The sequence below is a fragment of the Pleurodeles waltl genome, chromosome 4_2, assembly GCF_031143425.1.
Source record: "Pleurodeles waltl isolate 20211129_DDA chromosome 4_2, aPleWal1.hap1.20221129, whole genome shotgun sequence".
NCBI lineage: Eukaryota > Metazoa > Chordata > Amphibia > Caudata > Salamandridae > Pleurodeles > Pleurodeles waltl.
Genome location: NC_090443.1, coordinates 487,117,620 through 487,137,299, shown reverse-complemented (window position 1 = coordinate 487,137,299; position 19,680 = coordinate 487,117,620). Strand labels below are relative to the sequence as shown.

Below are 19,680 nucleotides of genomic sequence, written 5' to 3'. Positions count from 1 at the left end.
TAAAAAACAAAAAAAAGGAACGGTCTGTCTCCTTGTGTTCTAGAGTTACCTTTAAAGAGCGTCAGCAATGACTGAGTAGAAGACTTCAACTTAAGAGGATAGAAATAGGGAGTAAATTAGCTCCTTATGGATGAGGGACCAGTGAAGTAAAGAAGTTAGGAAAATAGAGTGCCTTGAAAATTACACATTTACTTATTAGAAGGAAGTGCAAGGGATTCAAGATGTTCCCTGCCTGAACATCTTTTGGGATATTCAGTATAATCCAGGTTGTAGTGTTCTGTACAATCTGTGAATGTTGTAAGAGATGGTTGGGTATCCCAAGGTATAGGGAGTTTTCAGAGTTTGAACTAGCTATAATGAGAGCTTGGACCACAGTTTTCCATTAAGAAATGGGTTTAAAAGGAAAGATTTTATGAAGAGTTGTAAGAGATTGAAAACAGGTTGCCGCCACGTATGATATTTGATTGGAAAATGAAAGCAGATTATCAAAAGAGAAATCAAGTTTTCTGGCAGAATTGGTGGGCCTTGGAGGAGTACTGGGTTCTTCCAGTCACCATTGAGGTGTCCAAATAGTTTTTTTTTTACCAAAGCGAAGGATTACAGTCTCTTGATGTTCAGTTTTAGGCAATTTAGTTTCATCCAGTTTGCAGCTACAGTCATGCAACCTCGGAGGGAAAATGTATTTGCTTCTAGATCTTCACAGACAGACAAAATTATCTCCGTATTATCAAGGTATGAGACAATGTTGAAGCCAAGCGATTTTATTATAGAGTCCAAAGGGGACATATATATTGAAAAGGGAACGGCTGAGACGCGACAGTGAAGAGAGAAAGGTTCAGACTGAAAATGAGGGCAAGTGATAGTAGGAGATCCGTCCATCAGAAAGGAGCAAACAGCCTATCTATAAGTGTCAAAGTCAAGCGCCTAGAGGTGAGGATAGGATGTCAAACAGTATCAAAGGCTGCTGAAAAATCTAGGAGGATCAGGGTAGCTGGTCCTCCATTGTCTAAGATCATCTGTAACTGTTAGCAGTACCAGTTTGATGGTGATTGACCCCTTTCATTCGGGTTTAGACAAGTTTTCTGTTAGATAAAATGAAAGCTGTGAGTTATTTGCTTTCTCAAAAACTTATGCTGGCAAAAGGAGTAAAGGTATGGAATGATAATTAGAAAGAAGGTTAGGATCAGCTGATTAGCTGACGGCTTCTTCAGCAAAGGACACACCATGGTTCATTTCTTGAAGTTAGGTACAGAAGCTGTCCGCAAAGAGAAATTACAAAGGCTGACAAGGATAGCAAATTGTATGCCATGCGTGGGAAGGGGGGTGGGGGGTGGGGCAAAGATCTTGCAGTGAGCCTGATTTAATAGCTTTGAGCAGTACAGAAAACTGAATAACGTACAGTGGAGGGAATTTCTCTAAAGGTGCCTCAACAGGGGAACTAGAAGTTCTGTTGGCAAACTTTAAAAATCTGTTGAGGCAAAATCAGAGAAAACCTTAAGGATGGTTGAATCTTCTCCTTGAATCAAATAGCAAGATTCTGGCAGTGCTTTTGTGAGGGCTGGATGATATTTTCATCCACATCAGGATTATTAAGTTGCCTTCCTAGGGGAGCCAGCTCCTGGGTGGAATTTTTAGAGTTAGTGGTTAACAAGGTGCAGTAGAACGATTTAGCAGTTATAGTGATCTGCTTATATTTAGTAATAGCATCCCTGTAATTGGTTTTGGATATTTCATCATAATGTGTTCTCCACTTCCTTTTGAGTGCTTTGCACTCTTGTTTCGCCATTGTAAGGTAATCTGTGTACTGGGAAGGAGAAGGCTGCTTTCATTTTGTCTTGAGTGGGTGTTTGGGGGAAACAGTTTCAAGCTTCACTGAGTCACTTATCATACTCGGTAACTGTTGGTAGCAATAGTTGGAGTAGAGCAATGGAGGAGAGCCTATCCTCTTGGTAAGATAGTCCAGATAGGTGAAGAAGGAAAGCACCATTAGATCTTCCATAGCTTCCTGCTCATAATACAATCAATGGGACAATCTCAGACATTTGAGGACTGATTGTTAAAACATTTGCAGCCTTTTGAAGTACTTTGCGGTAGCAGTAGTTTTTCCATGGACAAATGGTCAATAGATGTCCCCATTTATCCCTTACCCTTGCTAGCCTTACCCTTTCAGGGAGAGCATAGCTCAGCTGTGGCGTCTCAGTCTGGGTGGGTAAAATAACGTGACATTTTATAAGACCCTGTCACCAGAAAGCTATTGTTACAGCTAAGTGACTTTTTCTGTACTACTCGTGGTCTTCAAATGCTTCCAAGTACCACATTGTTGGCAAGCTCATGGGAAAAAGGTAGAGGGAAAACAGTCCTCATCCATCCTCAACTTTATATGGTTGTTGGGCTTTTGCACGCGTGGTCAGCAACCAGCTGCCCCTCTCTAACAGTTCCTCATCACAAAGCATTGTGGTAATACCGACCATTACCTCCTTGGAGTTGTGCAAGCACCTCCAAAAAAGGGGAGTTCTTCACTGGTACAACACACAGCCGCCTGACCACCCCTGATCACGAGAAGTCAGCAGTATACATTGGTGTATGCCAAGGTGTGCTTTTGTTCATTACTCTACATTGGTGTGCTCCGCTCTTTACGCCCTCCTTTATTGATCACCACTGTGTGTTACCACTTTGTACTAGTGTAGAGCTGTCCCCTAATGTGCGGAACTCTGCACTGCTATTCACTGTTGTAGGCTCCTGTAAATGGTTTGTTGTACACGACAATGCGGCCTAATACAGTGCTTTATACAGCTGTTGTACAACACAGTATGTACAACACAGTATGCAGGTGCACTGCCCTAAACAATGCAACATCCCTGAACACTGGGCAGTTTTTAATCACATGCATTGTATGTATGGTTAGTAACTGTAAAGATACAATGGCTTATCTGAGATCCCACAAAAAGGCTGCTATATTAATAATAATAACGTAATATTGATAAAGTGCTTACTGTCCCATCCTTGTAACTTTTTTTATAAATAAAAAATGTACTTAGTAGGCCAAACTCAACAGTCCTTGATTTATCGGCATCAGAAATATAAAAAAACGGATTTAAGGCTCAATTTTTCTACCATCACTTTTTTAGACGTATGAATTAGACCAAACTAGCTAATTTACCAGCTATGCAATTTACAGTCTAGTGTTTACACACCAGTGTCTGCAACAGGCTCGTTGTAACACTGAGTTATCTTTCTTTGCAGCAGGACCATTAAGCCACTGAACTACTTCATCGGGATCAGATATTGTAATCTGATTACACTCCAGGTTCTGCAGCAGGGTCCTTTCACCAGTGAGCTATTTTACCAGGTTGGGGGAGCCTGTGACCTAAGGCTGTGCGCCAATTTCAGCAGCACAGCAGGCGTCTTGTGCCACTGAACTATTTGCCAGGACTGGAACCTGAGGCCTGAAGTTCACACGCCGATCTCTGCGACAGGCATGTTAATTTACTTCACTCCGCTGGTTTACCCTGCTACAAAAGCGCAAAAAGTTGTCGAACAGCTGGCAACTCGTGAATGTGAACTCAAAAAAGGGTGTTTCTGGTAAAACCGGTTTTCTGAGACTCCAATAGGCAACTCTGCCTGGTTGAGAATATGTTAAAATAACACGACAAAACACCATTCAAAAATGTGTGCTTGCACGATTTAAAACAATCTTCTCGCCCGGTTGTTCTGGCACTAATTGCAAGCAAGTGCCTGAAAAAATATATATCCTAACCCCATGGCCCACTGTGTTTTGCTGCAATTGTTCTGTGCAATACTGTGCACGCTTTACTATTCTAGTACTGGTGTCTTTGGTGCATGTGTTATGTCAGTATGAAGAAACAGTTATGAAGAAACTGGTATGAAGAATCCACAATGAAGAATAAATGTTCTTACAAAATTTATGTTTATCTAATTAAAATAGAAATAACTTGACAAGGATGAAGATTACCATTGGCTTTATGTTTTTTTAATGTTATGGCTAGTGAGTAAGGAATAGGGCTAGTGTCAGGTTTAGAATAGATGAGGGTATTTGCAATACATTTTTGTCAAAATGAATGTGTTACATACGTTTAGTTTTCATAATGTGTCTAATGTTAATTGACATTTTTGTTTTTGAAGATGCCATAAAATAATTTTTCATTACAACATGAATTCTTTGCAAACGTCTTGCAGAATGAGTTTATAAGATAACATCCTGCATCTACCAATGACAGACTGATGCAGGATGTGATCAGATTTCCAAATTTGCCTTTGAATAGTCTTTGGAGTGAAATCCAGGAAGGTAAAATACAGAACGGTGTGCATTATGTAGAAGAGTTTTTTGAAATTGTGCTAAATGCATGACAACGACAAATGTTGCATTTTAAAAGTCACACACCAGATGCACGCCAGAGGGTACCTTAAATAATCTGTGTATGTAAATTATTAGATTTGATCAAATATGTCTATTTTGCTTGCATGGATTAATCAAAAGCTGATGGTGTCGATGTGCCTTCAGAATAAGCTAAGATAAGCAAAAGTACACTGTTCCACACGGTTAAAAATGGCTTAGGAGACCTGAAATATCAGGAGCAAGAGCCCTCAAGCATCACAATGGATGACTAGCATCATCATCGGGAAATGCTCCTTGCCAGGCCGGCGGTGCAACGCCTGACGGGCTCCCCACAGGGGGCACCAAGTCGTACTGTTCTGATAGTGACTGGTGGGTTCAAACTATCTAGACAGGCATGCCTACACTCGGGCACCAGCACACAGAGGAGAGAACAGAATAAATTGTAATTAAAATTGGTTATTCATCACTAAATATCTCATCATTTTAATCAATACACTAGGATGAAGACCAAGATTAAAACCGAAAAGAAAGTAATAGGTTGAGTGTCTATGCTCAATTACTCTCAAAGAGCAGCAAACTAGGAGGATTAGAACTCTAAAAATCCCCCTAAACCAGGGTCAACATGTTTCGCGTCGTGCGGTCCTCTCGGATCCAACGACGCTTCATCAGGACCAATAACTAAAGACGTAAGTCAGCTCTTCTCCAGGTAAACAAAAAATCACAATATAAGAGTAGAAAAAAATACTGGTCACTTACATTGAAGTAAACTGGCTAAGTCAAAGTCAGGTCGCCCATCCCCAAGTCGGGATCAGGCTCCTTGGTAAGCACGTTCCAAGGACTCGGCTAAATAATTGAAGTAAACTGGCTAAGTCAAAGTCAGGTCGCCCATCCCCAAGTCGGTATCAGGCTCCTTGGTAAGCACGTTCCAAGGACTCGGCTAAATAATCGGAGTCACCGGTCCGTCATTAAGGACCTACCCTCCGGAACGGCGTCCCGCATCACTTCAGAATAAGCGCCAATTCACTAGAAAATATTGTATTGTACAATTTATATTGCACTTACTACCACTATGTGGGGTGCTTACCCATACAGCTAGTATGCTACACCATGCAGGTTGTATGGTTGGAAAAGGGTTGCGTATTGTGAGCCTATGTGGGAAGCGTTTTGGTGTCGGTCATTAGTGACGAGAGAGGAGCCTTCATCCTGTCTTGGTTTACAGCCCCTAACACTTTTGTGGTGTGAAGAAGTGTGAGAGATAGAATACTCTCGTTATACATTGACCTGCTCCCTCTGTTTACTTTCAAAGGAGCCATGATGTATGTACGTGGTGCTGGGCCTGTCCAGAAGCAACTGTTAAGCGACCAGGGCAAAAGTTATCCATATTGGGTTGGGAGAAGGCGTGCTGAAAGGGGACTCAAACATATAGGCGGCTACATCACTATCCTAATCAGAGGGGATATTGCATGCCATGCGCATTTACACCAAAAAGGAGTGATCATAGAAGGATGAGCAATCCAAATGGCAGCAGGCTCAAGGTATGTGTGCAAATTGTGAAGTAAGAGCAGACAAGGAAGTTGGTAATAAGAGCAGTAACTAAACCGTTTTTAAGGCAGGGATGGTGCATAGGACAGTACACATACACCAGAATGAGGGAAGTGGTGGAAACCTGAGCTACAATTACAGTCAGTAAAGGTACAGACCTAAACTGTTCCTGCTAGACTAAAAGAGACCGAGTTTTTAACCAAGGGTTCACATTCCAATTCCCTCAAGCTCCGGAGGGATCCCATTGGCAGAAAACCATCAGTCGAGCAAACTCTGTTGGGTCCTGGCGCTATCCCTAGCCAGGCTGGCACCTTGCACATACGAAGGCGAGGCATGAAGCGCTAGGGAATTTGTTGCCCAGCTGCAGTAGACTGAAGCAGCCCGCCCAGGTTACCCTTCTATCCTAATACCTCCATGCAGGTCCAGTACTTTTTTTTTTTTTTTTTTTTTTTAGATCTCAGGCTCTTACTATCTCCCTAGCTTGCATCTGGACGCATCCTCCAGTCATTTTTTTGATTTCCTCCTAGACAATTTCCACTTGCACTGTAATCACAGAATTAGCATCTCTGGTTAAAAAGAAACAGTGTTGTTCTAGAGCCTCATCAATGACACCTGCATGGCAGAGATATGGTGAGACTTGTTTTTCCCTGTCTTAGCCCTGTTCTTCTGTGACCTGTTAGCCTTTCTAAAATGGAGCTTTTATATTTCTCCACAAGTTAACTATGATTCCAAACTGCTGTGTCTGCCCCTTCTCACTCCTCTTCCTCCCACAACCCAAATTACCTCTTGCCTTTAGCAAGAGGCATGTGACGCGGATCTAGGCTACTATGGTATGCTTCACACTGCCTCATAAGTTGGCCCTCCCCTGCTGCATAATTCTAGTGGCCCTGGCTATCATCTAGTTTTTTCTCTCAGAACTCCAGCCCTGAGCCCCGTAGCACTGCAAAGATATTGCAGGCGACCTGTTTTATATGCTTTTTTAGGCTTGGAGACCCGATAACCCATGCCATCTATTAACTTTAAACACCACTTCCATCAGACCACCCACACAACAAACTCCAGAGAAGCACGACACCAGCTAAAATAGCTTCCCCTGCTGGAGGCAAAAGTGTGTCCTGTTTTTAGGTCACACGCCAACTCTTTGATCTGTTATAAGCATTGTGGGCTTTTAACCAGGCTCATGTCACGCCCATCACTTTCACTCGTTCGTGGGCTTGCCTTTCAAAAATCACTTGATGTCATTTGTAAATGCTTTACGTTTATCCCGCCTCGAGGCTGGTTTTGCCACGCCTTGCAGACTGCCCCTGTTACATGGATTATTACACGATTTCCGATATACTTCAGCATTGACAATCAATTTTTTTTCTTTTGTCTCTCCCCTTCGTGCTGCATGGCGGCCATGGCGCTCACAGAGTGAACAAGCACAACAGCGTGAACTTGATCAGTAGTATTGAAGAGTTGGTCACATTGTTCACAGTTACCTAATCAGAGTCGTTTCTTGTGGTTCTCCTCTTAAAATACTTGAAATTGGTGAATGCTTTATCTAAGACAGAAATCTTCAAAGCGAAAGCGGCTCTCCCAGCACAGCGAGAGAGCTGATACTACAGTATTCACAGAACTCAGGAAAACTCAACCTATAATGCTTTGTGGGGCATTACTCAGTCTGTGGTGGTCCTAGGACAATGGGACCACCACCAAAACATTCACACCAATGTGCTCTTTCTTTCTACATCATCACACACAAAATAATAACCCTTCCCATCGTTCAGTGTCTTTTTAAGTGCTCTCATAGCTGGAACTTTTGTTTTACAGCTGGCAGTAGCTTGTTTTGAGGGTCGTTTCTAATATCATTGTTATAGGCCTGCTCACCCTGAATATATGTAATGCACTATGTCCTTTAGGAGCTAAATATATGGTTAACTGCATTATTTATTGGCATTTTCTTTTTGTATGGTTATGCCCTTTAGGGGCTAACTATATAGTTACATGACCATGTTTCTTACAAATGTTATTTTCATTGTGGTGTTCTCCAGGGGCTGTTCTAAGCATTACAGTCATATCAACTTAATAAAATATTCGTGGCACGGAAACTTGCCCCATAATGCTTTGAAGGGCATTACTTTTACAAAGCATTTTTGCTCATAACTCAGCCTGTGGTGGTCCTAGGACAATAGGATCCCCTTTAAAACATTGACCACTATGTGCTCTTTCAGTCTACAACATCTCTGGGTCCCCACATTATGTTAGGGGGGACTCCAAAATAATAACCCCTACCACCATTCACTAGCTTTTTGAGCATTTTCTTGGCTGGAACTTTTGATTTACAGCTGAGTGAAATTATTTTTTATGGACTTGTTTGTAATATCATTGCAAAATGATGTGTAATGCACTATGTTCTCTAGAGGCTAAACATATGATTATACTGCATTACTTTCTCCCATTCTATTTGTGGCTCTATCTGTCTACATCATTTCTGGGTCCCCACACAAGGTTAGTGGGGACCCCAAAATAATAACCCTCCCACAATTCAGTGTCTTTTAAGCTTTCCCATTGCTACAAATTTTGTTTTACAGCTGGGAATAGTTTTGTTCAACCCCTTCGCTGCCAGACCTTTTCCTGGCTATTTAGGGCAGTTCGCACTTAGGCCCTCATAACGTTTTGTCCCCATAAGCTACCCACACCAAATTTGCATCTTTTTTTTCCAACATCCTATGGATTCTAGAGGTACCCAGAGTTTGTGGGTTACCATGGAGGAGACCAAGAAATCAGCCAAAATACAGCGAAAACTTCATTTTTCTGAACAAAAGTGGATAAAAAGGGCTGCAATAGAAGGCTTGTGTTTTTTTTCTCAAAAAATGGCATCAACAAAGGGTTTGCGGTGCTAAATTCGCCATCTTTGCAGCTTTTAGGAACAGGCAGACTTGAATCAGAAAAACACATTTTTTTAAAACACAATTTTGGCATTTTACTGGGTCATACCCCATTTTTACTATATTTTGTGCTTTTAGCTTCCTTCCAGTTAGTGACAGAAATGGGTGTGAAACCAATGCTGAATTCTGGAAAGCTAAACATTTCTGAAAAGTAGACAGAATTCTGAATTCAGCAAGGGGTAATTTGTGTAGGTTCTACAAGGTTTTCCTGCAGAATATAACAGCTGAAATAAAACAAATATTGATATGGAGGTGAAAAAAACAGCCATTTTTCTCCACGTTTCACTCTGTAACTTTTTCCTGCGATGTCAGATTTTTTAAAGCAATATACTGTTACCTCTGCTGGACTCTCCTGGTTGCGGGGATATATAGGGCTTGTAGGTTCATCAAGAACCCTAGCTACCCAGAGCCAATAAATGAGCTGCACCTTGCAATGGGTTTTAATTGTGTACCGGGAATACAGTAATTCATTTGATAAAATATAAAGAGTGAAAAATAGGTATCAAGGAAACCTTTGTATTTCCAAAATGGGCAAACTATAATGTGTTGAGAAGCAGTAGTTATTTGCACATCTCTAAATTCCGGGGTGTCCACATTAGCATGTGAATTACAGTGCATTTCTCAAATAGACGTCTTTTTTACACAGTGTCTTACATTTGGAAGGACAAAATGTAGAGAAAGACAAGGGACAATAACACTTGTTCTTCTATTCTGTGTTTCCCCAAGTCTCCCAATAAAAATGGTACCTCACTTGTGTGGGTAGGCCTAGTGCCTGCGACAGGAAACACAGCATGGACACATCACATGTTTACATTGAAATCTGACGTGTTTTTTACAAAGTGCCTAGCTGTGGATTTTGGCCTTTAGCTCTAGCTCAGCCAGCACCTAGGGAAACCTACCAAACCTGTGCATTTTTGAAAACTAGACACCTAGGGGAATACAGGATGGGGTGGCTTTAATGGACAAAAAAAACGCAGCCTGAAGACACCTCTGCACCTGTTGCCCCTGGACCGTGGAGAAGAGGACCAAAGGTGCTCCCCGTAACCAAGCACCGTGAGGTCTGAGCCCCGCTATTGGTTCAGCCCCACTGGCTTCCTAGCTAGAGCCTGTAGCCTTTTTCCACAGAGACTGATCACCACTGAAACGCATTGGGTTCCAGATGCTGTTTTGCACCCTGCAACCCAGCCACCCTTGAGCCGCTGGTGGTGTACTGCTGATGCTGCCTTGGACCTTACCACTCAACTTAACTCCTGGAGATTGGTCTTGTAAGTCACTGTACTGTGACTATTTGCAGAATTTGTTCTTCCTTCTATAGGATAACATTGCAGAACCTAGAAATTGCATACTTTTTAAAGTGAAAAGAATTGATATTTAAAAATGTACTTACCTGAACATTTTTTCTCGGATGCCTAAACATATATAAAAATACTTGCTATTTTTATAAATTGGTGTGGATCACCTTCTTGAGTTGTGCATCTCATTTATTCACTATTGTATTGTATTTGTAGATGTCTTGTACTCCTCTGTGTTAAGCCTAAGGCTGCTCGACCACACTACCCCCTAATAGAGCACTTTGGGATTGTATAGTAAACCCCTGTCCACCAATAAGGGACCCCCTGGACTCTTTACATGGAATATCTAGTTATTGGAATATCACAGAAAGAGACAATTTCCTACACATGCCTACAGTGTGCGTGCTCCAGTTCCCATAAACTGGATGAGCTATTACAGCTGGCAGCAATTTACCTTGTGTGTTGGCCTTGCTCATAAAGCATTCTACTTTATAATATGCTGGTAAGATTCTACCCGCACCATGAATTACCTACGATTTTCAATGCAAAAGAAAATATACCATACCTCTCCTCCTGACACTGACCAAATGAAGACACTTCTCAGTTTCACACCCGAGCTGACCACAAATAGCTCCTACTGTAGGGTATGTTGTGAAAAGAACAGGGTCGTAACCTCCTCCTGTTTCCCCCCTGAAGCATCGCACCACCATTTTGCATGTTTACTACAGAAAGATCCCAGCATGATCACTGAAGATCCAAACCTAGCTGGGATCCCTACTTCCTATCCTTGTCTCAGTCATGAAACAAGAGAGGAAAACTAGAAATGTCATGGTTAGGCTGAGCCTTATATGTCCATGGTGTAGACAGAATGTTACATTTTACTTCCTGTTCTTTCTCGTGTCTGAGGTAAAGTCAGTCTGGGATTAGGACTAAGGACTCAGGGCTAGTGAAGCATTAAAAGGGAAGGGCTGTTTCTACACATCATAGGGGTTTCTGTCCATCACCCTCCATTCATATGTGCCTGGCTCACGTCAAAGGCCTGGGAATGTTTCATGATTTTCATCCAATTCCTACCCACCAGGCAGACTAGTTCCAATCCTTCATCTTGTTAGCCATCCACATACTAGAGTCACAAAATGTATACTTGCTTGAACCCAGTAAACCAGTGCATGCATTCACTGTGCCCACTCAGCTTCACTCATATAGAGCAAACATACCTGCACCGTCCATGCCAATATGAATGGAGTGAAGGACCTGGTTGAAAGAAACTAGAGGAACTTTTTTTAAACAGGATAAAGGCAAGTTTCTCTCTGAAGACAACATCTAACAAGCATTGGCAAAGCCAATAAGTCTCACCTATGGAAGAGCTTTGTCAACTTCTTTTAGCCATGTTGTACAGCAGCATAATTGAAAGTTAGAAAAAAAGGACTATGGTGCGGCCAGTGGTGACCACAAGGTGCAATGATCCATTTTCAGAGTATGGAATTATTCTTTGTTTTTACAAAAAAATAATTTAATAATCTTACGTCTGAGCTGAAGTTTGCTGTGTTGGCCGCATAAGGAGAGCACCAAAAAGGTGATGTAGAGCAGGAAGTGCAGCGCCGTCTGCATCTGGAAATCAGTCTAGCTGGCACAACCTTTGGGTGTTTTTTTCCGGTGGGATAGAAGGGGGCAGACAACGAATCAGACTGTTAGGGAACAAGCAGCAATGCAGGAAGAGGGTTGGGTACACAGCAAGCAACAATGCAGGAGGGTGGGGGAGGAAGGGGTTGCAAGCAAAAAGAAAAAGTACCTCTGAAAGCAGCTTGAAGTTCAAGGACAATGGTAAGAGGAAGCAATTATTGGGCCATGTTCCAGGGTAGGGACAAACAAACGAAGATGAAGAGAAGCAAGCACTTGCTGATCAAAGAGAAGCAAAGAAATGAGAGTGACAATAAAGTCAACCAATAGGAAGCAATGGGCAGGTTTTAAGCCTCCTGTAGGTAAACAAAATGTATTTCAAGTGACAGCGCATGAGCTGTCTCAGGTGAAACCTAAAGTATAAGGGAGGGGTAGTGGGATGGTGGCAAACTTGCAAAGAGGTGAAGGTACACACCAAACCTACTAAAGGGCATGAAGCAACCACCAGAGCCCCCAAACCTTTTAGGGGTGCTAGAATGAAGGCAGGAGTATGTTTAAGGAAGGGGTAGGTATGTGCCCTGCCTGGGGGTAAATGACCTTTACCACGCAGTCGTTATCACACAGGTAACTGTTTGTACATTTAATACGCAGTACTTTACCAAGCAGGTAAATATTTTTATTAGCATACTTGATAAGCTATTTGTTTTGTTTTTTAAGTGATTTGGGGTTTGGCGAAGGGTAGAGGTAAAGGGAGGGCAGGGTGACTTGAGGGTTCAGGGGTGGATAGAGGTAAAAGGGTGAGAGTGACTTGAGGGGTCAGGGATATGTAAAGGTAAAGGCAGATGGGGTGACTTTAGGTCTCTGGGGTGGATAGAGGTAATTGGTGGAGAGGGTGACTTAAGGGCTCAGGGGTGGGTAGAGGTAAAGGGTGGAGGGTGTAACTTGAGGGTTAAGAGGTAGTTAGATGTAGAGGACGGCTAGGGTGACTTCAGGGTTACAGGATGGGTCGATGTGAAGATGGTGATGGTGACAAGGGTTTTGGAGTGGGTAGAGGTAAAGTGAGGTGAGGTTGAATTGAGGGCTCGTGTGGATTTAGATAAGGAAGGTAAGAGTGACTTGAGGGTTTAGAGGTGGATAAAGGTAAAGGGAGGTGAGGGTGATTTGAGCATTCAGCAGTGGGTAGAGGTAAAGGTAGGTGAGGGTAACTTGAGGGTTCCGGGTAAGGTAGAGATAAAGTGAGGTGAGGATAACTGGATGGCTAAGGGGGGTGGAGGTAAAGGTAAAGGGAGGCAAGGGTGACTTGAGCACTCAGGGTGGGTAGAGTTAAAGGTAAGTAAGAGTGACTGGAGTGCTCTGGGCGGGTAGAGGTAAAGGGAGCTGAGGGTGACTTAAGGGCTGGGTTGGGTAGAGATAAAGGTAGATAAGGCTGACTTTAAAGGGTTAGGGGTGGGTAAAGATAAAGGTGAAACATAAACCTTTTGTAATCACTGTGTGTTTTATGATGAATAAAAAATCCTCTAATAAGTAAATGTGACACAGCAGCAAAGGTTAATTCATAAAAGCATGTACAGTATGGCAACAGTCTTAAGTGAAGGGAGTATGTTTGCAGCTTCATCATCAATAAAAACGACAGGCGGCTGAAATGTATGATTGGGAAATTGGTTACATGCCATAAAGTGTCATAATTGCACTCTGTTTACTTTCTGCTCTTGGAAATATCAGGAATCATAAGCTTCAGCTCTGATAGTTTCCAGTTGTCTTTCAAGCAAAAGCATTAAAAAATCCAAGCGCAAGCAGCACGGAAAAACTCTAATGAAAAAATCAATCAGGTACTTGGTCCACGCTACAGGGAAGAAAACAAAAACACACGGAGACAAAGTGAAGCCAACATGGGCTGACGTGCTCACCAATGAAAAGGAATTAAATAAGATTGACAATGAAGCCAACCAATGGTATATAACAGGTCGGCTAAAAGCTCCTTTTATTTTATTTTTTTAGAAACAATAGATTGTGGCATGATGGCATGAGACAGCAAACACCCTATCTCAGGTGCGACCTAAAAATGCCAGTGCCTTTTACCACAATCAGTTGCTACTACCATTGCTAGTTCTTCTGAGCTTGGTGAGTTGGCAATTGTCACTCTCAGCAAGCAGTAATGTACACTTGGTGTTTCCCTTCAGACTATACAGCCTTCCCCTGGGTTGTCCTTCATTTCCCAAGAAGGCCCACACATATGATCGATGTGTTTGCTGAAACATAATATCAAACACCTACAGAGACATGTGGTGAGGTTAACTCAGATCAAGGGTGCATGCTTTACTGAACCAGACAGGGGAGTATTTCCATTGCTACAATGCCCTTACTGTCCTTACTTTTATTTCCCATATAGACAGGTTTGATATCCAGGTGGTATTTTGTGGGTTCTATTCCTGGAGCCTACATGACTTCTTTGCTTGAACTGTTACTTGGAGCATTATATTAAAGAGCTGCTGTACATTTCAACTCCTTGCCAAGGGAAGTAGGTGTAATATAAATTCAATGTACATGTTTTATCCAATTCAGACCCCTCATCCAGCTTGGGACCTGAAAAGGAAGACTGCTTTATTACTGCCATCACTGTGGCTCCTCATGTCGGCATGCTCCAAGCGTTTTCTTCCTAGAAGCTTCACACCTTTAAGCAAGAAAGCAGTGACTGTAGGGACTCCTAGTTGATTTCCCTAATCTGTCTTCCTAGGTTTGTTCTATTTCATAAGTCTCAGTCTGAGAGAACCTTCCACAGTTCGGATGCTCAGAGAGTATTCGGGTTCCTCAGACTGTTTTCCACCAAGAGTAAGGTGAAATAACTTAGATTTTCTTAGCTGAATGGCCCATGCTGCTAAGTCCCATCTCCTGACTATGCAAGTAAGTTCAATACAGCAAGGTACACAGTTCCAGGAAGAAGGAGGCCCTACTAGCTCTAGGGGAGGCTCTATGGGACACAGGTCAATCTAGGCACTTCTATCATTAGAAGCAAGAGCCGTCACACACCCAATTGGGTGTCATGCTTCATCATTGGGCCTGCTCCTTGTCAGACCGGTGCTGCAATGTCTGATGGGTCCCACAAGAGGGCTCTCTGCCAGAGATTTTTTAATAAATGCCATTGGTTGAGTGCACAGATGTACTGGTCCTGTCGGTGAAAAGAGTGAAGGACTGGAAAGTGAATTCAATATTGACTATAGGCCCTCAAACCTGGGTATTTATTAGATGCCCCTGAAGGAAGATACATAAGTAGGAGGGACCTTGAACTGGATGTGGAACCACGATCAACAAAAGCATGGAAACTGGGATGGGAGCTCGCTCTCTCGTCAGGGACCCTCTAGCGTGGTTTAAATCACTGGAGCTGATGTGTCTGAGAGCAGTCCCAGTTTATAAAGTCCAAGGACTAAACCCTGCTTGTATTATGGGATCTCTTCTTCACCTGCCTCTCAAAACTTCCCATGGAGGACATGGCAGTTAGGCACTGGTCTGCTCCTCTTGAGCTGGAGACAAACTGAATGTCATATGGTTGGTCCTTCCTCATAACCTTATCTGGATAGCACAAAAGTGGTTATTATTGCAAAGGGGCAATGCTGCATGTATCCTCAATTGCGATCACTTTGTAACCCTCCGTGGGACTGACTTCCAGACTAGGGTCGTAGCTTTATGGGGGTGGTTGCGGTGTTACAACCCCTAATAAATCTATTTTCTGATAAATACTTGGGTAGAGGTGTTTTCACTCAGGTATTGTGAGACGTCACTAGGATTTTTACACACACAGCGACAAATACACACACACACTCTCAATCAATCTGCTTTGAAAGTCCTCAAAAACATTGGATATTTTACCAAATATTATGTTTTCTCCCTTAGTACTCCTATCAGTCCGCAATCGTCTGCCTTTCCACTGCCGCTCTCATGCACCCTGCTTGTTGTATATATATCCCCCCACCCCTCAATATACTGGCCAAGCTATGCGCCTGCTCCTATTGCCACCCCGTGATGAGGAAACGCACCCGGGTTTGCTTCAGCGAAGGGAGGATGTGGCACAGAGTAGGCCTATACTACTCTTCTGAGAGAGGGATAAGGAGGATGTGCTTGTGATTGGTCCTCTCTGGCAGGGGCGTTTGCTGCGCACTAAGCAAATGAGTGCAAAGCGGTAATAGATAATAGTGTATATAGGAGGCAGTATGTATTCCTACTTCTGGCGAATGATTGGGCTACATGTTAGAAATATACATACAAAGACCCTAAATAAACCGTGGTTTCCGAGTCCCCGTGCTGTACTGTGCAAGGAAGCTCAGTTCATCCGAACGAGGGAAAGGGTACAGCAGTATTAAGAGAACGCAAGTCTTATGTACCTCTAGTATTGCATACAATAACATTGGGGCCCGAGAAGACATGGCACCCGAGTGGTGGACCCAGGGTGGGCAGCAAGGAGTGTGCCAAAACGGTACCCGCACTGGAGGCGAGACTGCTGGTGAAGGTGCCAGCTCAGGAAATGCAGGCCGGCTGCGTTGTCATAATCGCTTCCAATAAATGCACTTTTTTTCTGTACGGGGGGGGAACAAAATATTCAGGAAGGAAACCGGCTGATGTGCAATCAGTCTCTTGTGTGAACCCAACTCCAGGCGGCTGCAGCTGGACTCTGAAATGAGAGCGGCGCGGATCGAGTCTCTGAGCGTTACAGAGGACCCCTGGGTAGAGGACACACGAGGACCCCACCAGGTTCGTCCGGTAAAAATGGCTGAGGGGGGGGGGGTCGGTAAACACAGAGACAGGCATCATTAAGGATTGTGGGGCGGGGAAGGGGGGCATTATAACATTATACAGGGCTGCAGAGAGCTACTTCTCAAGGTAAGGGTGTTGAAAAAAACTAGGTGTGAGTGAGTGGTCTCCCCTAGTTTATGTTAGTTAGATCAACCCCCTCTTTGGTTTACTTCCAATAGCTAAGGGTGTAAGATTAGCCTCTTAGTGGGTGGATGCGAGTGACTCCTTCTCTGAGCAGAGGAGAGTTAGTGGCCCCTGGAGAGGAGTTTGTGAGATGGACATCTGGGTAAGGGCGCGTGAGTGACATCCTCTTCCAGGTATGTGCGTGACTCACTCAAAGGAGGAGTGACGACTCTAAATACTAGTTTGTGAGAGTTACCTCTGGGTGAGGGTGTGTGGGAATTGCATCCTTTATGCACGGAATGTGAGTGTGGCCTCTAGGTAACTGTTTGAGTTGGACTTCTGCTTTTTTCTTAATTGCTCGTTTCAGTTTTTCACAATACAAATAATTGTACAGGTGATTTACTGTCTCGTGCCCAATCATTTTCGTAAGGGAAGATGGGAATGGCGACAGTTTGCCGACAGTCCTTGTATCATGATTCCACAACATACCCGCAGGATGCTTTACACGTGTTATGACTATTTTACAGAAATGTCAAAGCACTTGTGTCAGACGTACAGTGTCTCCAGTTGAGCCTAACGAAGGGCAGCAACATTCAACAAATATAGTGAGCCGAACATTCAGCTCTGGGCCATCGTCATGTGCACTCCAATAGTTTATTCGTTAATAGCACTAATTCTGTGTAACCGACCCCCACCAGCCCACCCCACCAAAGCCACTGAATTCCCCAACACCCCAAACACACAGTCCAGAAAATAGGCCCAGGATCACTAATGCTTGCGAACACTGCACTCTAGAGAGAACAAGAAAGAATCTACAGCCATCATAGATTCACAGTGTTCCACTCAGCAGCAATTTTAGTTGGTGACTCCGGGGGATTCCAACTGCAGCACAAAGCATCTTTCCCACTTCAGCAGGTCTCTGTCCCCCAACCATAAACTCATAATGTCATTCCTTAATGCCGGTTGGCCAAGACAAGGGCCAGGTCAATAAACCTCATGGGGCATTTGGATCCCTTCGGTCGAGGCATTAGGTCCAACACGGTAAAGGTTGATCTCTGGGTGTCCTTTTGTGGGTTTCCAGTAATTCTTCCCAGTACCTATAGGACACTGCCACACCATGTCATAAAATCTTGCCTGCAGGTGCTGGGAGTGTGGACATCTGTCATCCTCTCTCTCATACATTCTGGTTATGTGCCTGGGGATGAGGCAAGTCTAGTGTAAGTAACTGAACTGTGTGTATTTCAGGCCTGCGTTTTGTGAGACTCTGTGACCGAACTCCAACACTCAAGTCTACTGTCCGTCTTGTTTGTCTGCGGCTGTATTCTGTTCCTAGCTTGTCTTCAAGGCCAGCATTGGGGTACCATGCAGGTTCTGCAGTGAGCTATACAGCATAGTAAAAGCTGTCCTCATCCGTTCATGGGTAAGCAATGACTGGAGTATGAGGTTCACAGGGGGTTCTATGCCATCCAAACCCTATGTCTGTCTCAGCAAGAATCACTAGCTCGTTCTAAGTTATAAAATGAACTGGCCCGGTCCGAACCGTTCTGGAGGTCCTTATAAGTGTGAAGGGTCCCATGTATGTAGAGACCACCCATCTCAGACACGCCACCCTCTAACCAAGGAGTTTTGTTGTGCGTACTAGTTAAGGTTTGGAATTGTGATGTGGACCAAAGCAGCAGGACTGGTGCATAAAGATACCTGCAGTGTCTAGAGCTTATGTACTGTCGCCATCAGTATTCAAACGTCTCCCTTAGTTTGTGGGTCCCAGGTCTCCTCTTCTCCATTGCTATCAACCAAAGCAACGACTCCGGGCCGGTAGTATCCCACAAACATTTTCCCTCTCAGGGTCTAGTCCAGGGCTCAGTGATCTGGCCACCCACTGCAGCTGAGCTGAAGCATAGTACAGTTCATAATTAGGGACACTCAGCCCACTTGATGTGATGGGATTCTTTCGTTTCCTCAGGGCCACTCACCTCCTGCCAGGCCCCCTGAACAGGCCAGAAAGAATCTTGCTCTGGACCGTAAAGGTGTTAGCGATACTGTCTGGTAGAGCTGAGAAGTAAAGCAGTTTGAGAAGTATCAACATCTTAGATATCGCTATCCCCCCCATGAGCGACAGTGGCAGGGAAACCCACAATTTCATAGACTGCCTTGCTGTGGTAATTAATCTGCCCACATCTCCCTCTGTTAGGTTAGGATCCATGCACTACCCATTCACCAGTAGGGACCTGAAGGAGTGAGGCATCAGTTCTATCCCTTCCAAAGGAAGCTCCGCGCACACCTCCTGAGACATGGTTCTGATGGAGAATAGACACTACTTGCTCCAGTTGATCCTTAACCAGGAGTTGTCCCAGAAGTCAGCCAGAATTTCATCACCTCTATGAAAGCCTCCGAGCCCCTCGAATGTATCTGAGGGCTTCATCAGCATGGAGTGAAATTATCTGCCAACAATCGTACAGTGAGAAGCCTGGTCGCAAGGTTTTTCCTCAGGATTTTGTAATCCAGGTTCAGCATCGCCACTGAGTGGCATGACTTTACATTAAAGGCATCTCCCCAAGGTTCCAGTAAAACCACTATAAGTGCCTCGTGCAGCGACAGCGGCAATTCACCACCTGTTTGGAGGCTGAATACATTTGAGGAGTTTAGAGGCTAGACCAGTTTTTTATATGTTGCGTACATTTCAGATGAGATCGAGTCCGTGCCAGGTGTTTTATTCTGTTCCACCTGGTCATTAGCTTCCCTCATCCGAAGACGGGGGCCTCTGTACAGAGTTCAGTCTGGGCATGGCTGTGCCCTGGGATAAGCCTGTAGTAGGGCTTGGTCGTAATTGAGAGATGCAGTTTACAGTGTACAATAATATTCTGAAAATAAAGGTTTTACGTGGGCCTGCATGTTGGTGACAGTTCTGTTGGTGAATCTAATCACTCCTATTGGTTTTCTTTCAGAGTCTCTCTTCAACAGCCAGGTTGACATTCATTTAGATTTGTCACTCCAGTGTGCTCTTACGCCACTTAGGTTTTGTAGTCCTCCC

General features: G+C 43.8%; 1 protein-coding gene across 1 annotated transcript in view; it reads left to right on the top strand.

Annotated features, from left to right (window-relative positions):
* Nucleotides 1-16,385: 16,385 nt before the first annotated feature.
* Nucleotides 16,386-19,680, top strand: part of RAB3D (RAB3D, member RAS oncogene family) — a 188,710-nt gene continuing 185,415 nt past the window's right edge. Inside the window, exon 1 of the mRNA XM_069231867.1 lies at nucleotides 16,386-16,484. Within this exon, the coding sequence (XP_069087968.1) occupies nucleotides 16,410-16,484 (75 nt within the window). The 5' untranslated portion in view covers nucleotides 16,386-16,409. The remainder of the gene's footprint in view (nucleotides 16,485-19,680) is intronic.